This window comes from Aplysia californica, unplaced genomic scaffold (genome assembly GCF_000002075.1).
Source record: "Aplysia californica isolate F4 #8 unplaced genomic scaffold, AplCal3.0 scaffold02745, whole genome shotgun sequence".
NCBI lineage: Eukaryota > Metazoa > Mollusca > Gastropoda > Aplysiida > Aplysiidae > Aplysia > Aplysia californica.
The window spans coordinates 2042-5691 of NW_004800015.1; the positions used below are offsets into that span (position 1 = coordinate 2042).

Below are 3650 nucleotides of genomic sequence, written 5' to 3' on the forward strand. Positions count from 1 at the left end.
CCCCCCCCCTTCAAAGTCCCCAAATACCTCTCTTTTTCTCTCTGACTAAAAACGGAGAAAGGGGTTCCCCGTCAGCTGAAACAACAAAGTAATAATTAATTATCTTTTATTTTCGGGCTGTATAACCAAAGCAAAAAAAGAGAACTTAAGACATTATTTCTATCTCAGTCCCACGAACAAATGAACGAATACGACACAATAGTAAAGCCAGCCGTCCCCAAATCAATTTCGCGCGCGCGCGCGCGTGTGTGTGTGTGTGTGTGTATGTGTGTGTGTGTGTGTGTGTGTGTGTTAACAAACAGGCTCCTACCAATAGTACAAAAACAGGCCGCACCAATGAACGAGGAACTGCCAGGGTGATAATGAATAATAAATTGCTGCTCGCTGATTGGTCAAGAGGTTCTGTGAGAAAGTGCAGACTCGGTGTGCATTGTTCCTCGCTGTGGTGATATATTATTGTGTAAACAGGTAGATCTACAGCTCTGAGATCTCAATCAGACGTGCAGCTGCGAGAGCAAGATAATGCGTATTGTGGAGGTGTCTTTGGTCCACCCGACACACCAGTTGTTCGTGGGCTCATGTGTTTATATTTATTTTATAATATGTAGACTCTATGTAGTGCACAGAGGCCAGACAGGAACACTTTTTTAACAAACAAACGAACAAGCAAACAAAATGCTGGGGATTTGGGAACCTGGTGGGTGAATGATGAAGATAACAGTAATATTATACGAGTAGCCTATAAAATTGTATTTTTAGTTTGTTCTTTGTTATTTTCCATTTTCTATTATATGTTTATCAGTTTATTATAATGGACTATTTTCTTCTTTTTTTAATGCGCTCATCATCTAAAATTGTTGTTTGTGTTGTTGCTGTAGGCACTGCCGTTTTTAAAATGGGTGGTGCACAAAAATACTGATTGGCTCATCTTATTTTGGTTTTTACCCCTCCAGATATCTGCACAAGAGAGCAGAAGGAAAAAGAAAGAGTATTTAGAAGCTTTAGAAAAACGGTATGTATTGAAAATTATAATGTGACTGTTTTATGTGGACTGTATTCGTGTGTATGGTATGAAAGTAAATGCATTAAAACTAACATTACTTATGTGAGTATTCAGCTTACTTGTCCAAGGCTGTCACCTGTACAAACAGCTTGTGGGTGGTTGGTGGGTGCTCTGGTGTGGTTTGCTCCTTCTTTCCTATCAAAAATTTATTGTCCTAATCTCTCCTTCTTCTTTTTTATGTTTGTTACTCTCTTGTAACACCTCTATTCTTCAGCACTTTTATGACCTTTTCGTGTTGCAAGAGCCGTAAAACCCTTACTAAAACTGAAGCTACTAAAACTAAAAACAAACAGCTTCCCATCCCCCCACGCACCCCTTGCATTACAAAAAATATAACGGCACTGTCCAGGGCGTCCACCTGTCTAAGACAACCACTTTTCTCCTCAACAATGGCTGTCTCTTTTGGACAATTTCAGCTGTATGAAATGCGGAGTTGTCGTCAACGGAGTTGTCGTCAACGTCTGACTTTCTGGATATTTATGGGGCCAGTCTAATTGAATGCTTGGGATGAGGCTTGATTGTTATCTCAACATCAGCTTTTGCGTACCATGTTGTTCATTTTGTGTGTTGGGAGGGTGCCAGAATTGTTTTACCACCTGTTTGTCCATCATCCTTGTCAGTTTGTCCATTTATAATGATTATCTTAGAAGGCCAAATTGTTGTTTACGTCGTAATAAGCCCCCATGGGACCAAATCCAGACTAGAACGAATGGTTGAATGACTTTCTATCTGTTAACTTCAGGTTTGTGTTATTTTTCTGTTGTTTTTATTATCTCTTGCTTTTCATTGGGTTGGAGGGTCTACTGATTTTTTTGTCTGTCTGTCATACTTTTTCCCAGCACTAAATGGCCATTATTGTGTCAATGTGCTTCTCTTTACTCAATCAAAGGTACAAAGATTTTCATTGGATGTTGTACTGATTTCATTATTCTTAATATCATTGTGATTCAAACTGAGTTGGTGAGGGCGTAATGGTGTAGTAAGCCGTATGTTCATCATTCAATTTTACTGCGGTCACTTGTTGTTTCTGTCTGTCTGTCTTGCTCTTTCTCTGCACTAAGTTTCCATTTTTGTGCCAATATTCTTCAAACATGTTTGTCCGTGGCCTATACCCTGGTGCACTGTGAGAAAGGCAATGATGATGATTCTTCAAACAAAAACAAAGTAGATTTAAAATGTTACTTTTTGAGGTCAAACTATGTGTTGACGTTCTTTGATGTTTCTTTTTTTTTTTCTCCAGAGTGGAGGCGTACAACCATGAAAACAACGACCTCAAGAAGAAAGTGGAAAGCCTGGAGAACAATAACAGGTAGGCTGCTCGCATTGCTGTCTCGTCTCACTTGATTATCTGTCTGATTGGGTTGGTGGGTGGTTGGCAGGTGCTCTGATGTGGTATGCTCATTCTTTCCCATGAAACGTCTGTCATCCTTATCTCTCCTCCTCCTTTTATTTGTGTGTTGCTCTTTAGTAGTAACACCTGTAATCTTTGACACCAATGTCACTATAAACTATTTGTGCCATATAACTTTTACTGAATCGAAACTGAACGTCCTACTTCTATGCCTTTTCACAATTGTTACTGTCTGTTTGTCCTCGCTTTTCTCTTGCGTTATATATCTGTTGTCGTGTCGATGTGATTCTTTTTACTTTAAAGAGCGTATAATGACTGACATGCACGTGACTTGTGGGTCATTGGCGGGTGCTCTGGTGTGGTTCGCTCCTTCTTTCCTATCGAACATCTATCGCCCTGATCTCTCCTTCTTCTATTTTGTGTTTGTTACTGTCTTGTATGACCTCTACCCTTTGAAACTGATGTGACCTTATTCCGTTGCAAGTGCTATTAAACCCATACTGAATCTAAAACTTGCCTTTTGTCTGACAGTTTTGAGCATGTTGTTCTTGTGCACAGAATGTCTGTTATGTTGTCAATGTGATTCTCTGTACTAGAAAAGCAGTTGGTTGGCGAGTGCTCTGTTGTGGTTTGCTCCTCCTTTCCTATCAAATATCTATCGTCCCAATCTCTCTTTCTTTTTTGTGTCCGTTACTTTCTTGTAACACCTCTAATCTGTGGCACTTTTATGACCTTATTGTGTTGCAAGTGCCGCAAAGCTCTTACTAAAACGAAAATACTGACGACCCCCCCCCCCCCACAACAAAAGAAAAAATAAATCCCAAAACCCCAGGAACATATTAACTGACATGCGCACGTCCTTTCTATCTCAGGTCCTTGCTGGGTCAGCTCCAGAAGCTGCAGTCCCTGGTGAGCAAGATGCCCAAAGCCGCTTCAGCAACACAGACGAGCACTGCCCTCATGGTCAGTACCGACGTGGTCATGTCTTTGTCACTCTGGTGAAAAATGAGACTTAAAATCAATGAAAAAAGATTGAAACTCCAAAGTTTCTCTGAAAGGTTTACTTACTGTTTATTTGTCTTTCTCAGATTTGGGTCTTCCTTTATCAGCCTGGGGAAAGCATGGAAGGTTTTCATTCAATAGAATATATTACTGTAGTGCTCCCTCTGAAAATGGTTGTGCTGTCTTGATGTCAAGACAATATTTTTTTAATTAAAAAAAAAAATTGGGGGGGGG

The 3650-nt window shown here is 40.1% G+C and overlaps 1 protein-coding gene across 1 annotated transcript in view; it reads left to right on the plus strand.

Moving 5' to 3' along the window:
- The window catches only part of LOC101851707 (cyclic AMP-responsive element-binding protein 3-like protein 1), a gene marked incomplete at its 5' end in the record, with an annotated part of 4777 nt that extends 1220 nt beyond the window's left edge, over positions 1-3557 (plus strand). The window contains 3 exons of the mRNA XM_005113489.3: positions 954-1012; positions 2304-2372; positions 3287-3557. Coding sequence (XP_005113546.2) covers positions 954-1012; positions 2304-2372; positions 3287-3416 — 258 coding nt within the window. The remainder of the gene's footprint in view (positions 1-953; positions 1013-2303; positions 2373-3286) is intronic.
- Between the last annotated feature and the right edge of the window lie 93 nt (positions 3558-3650).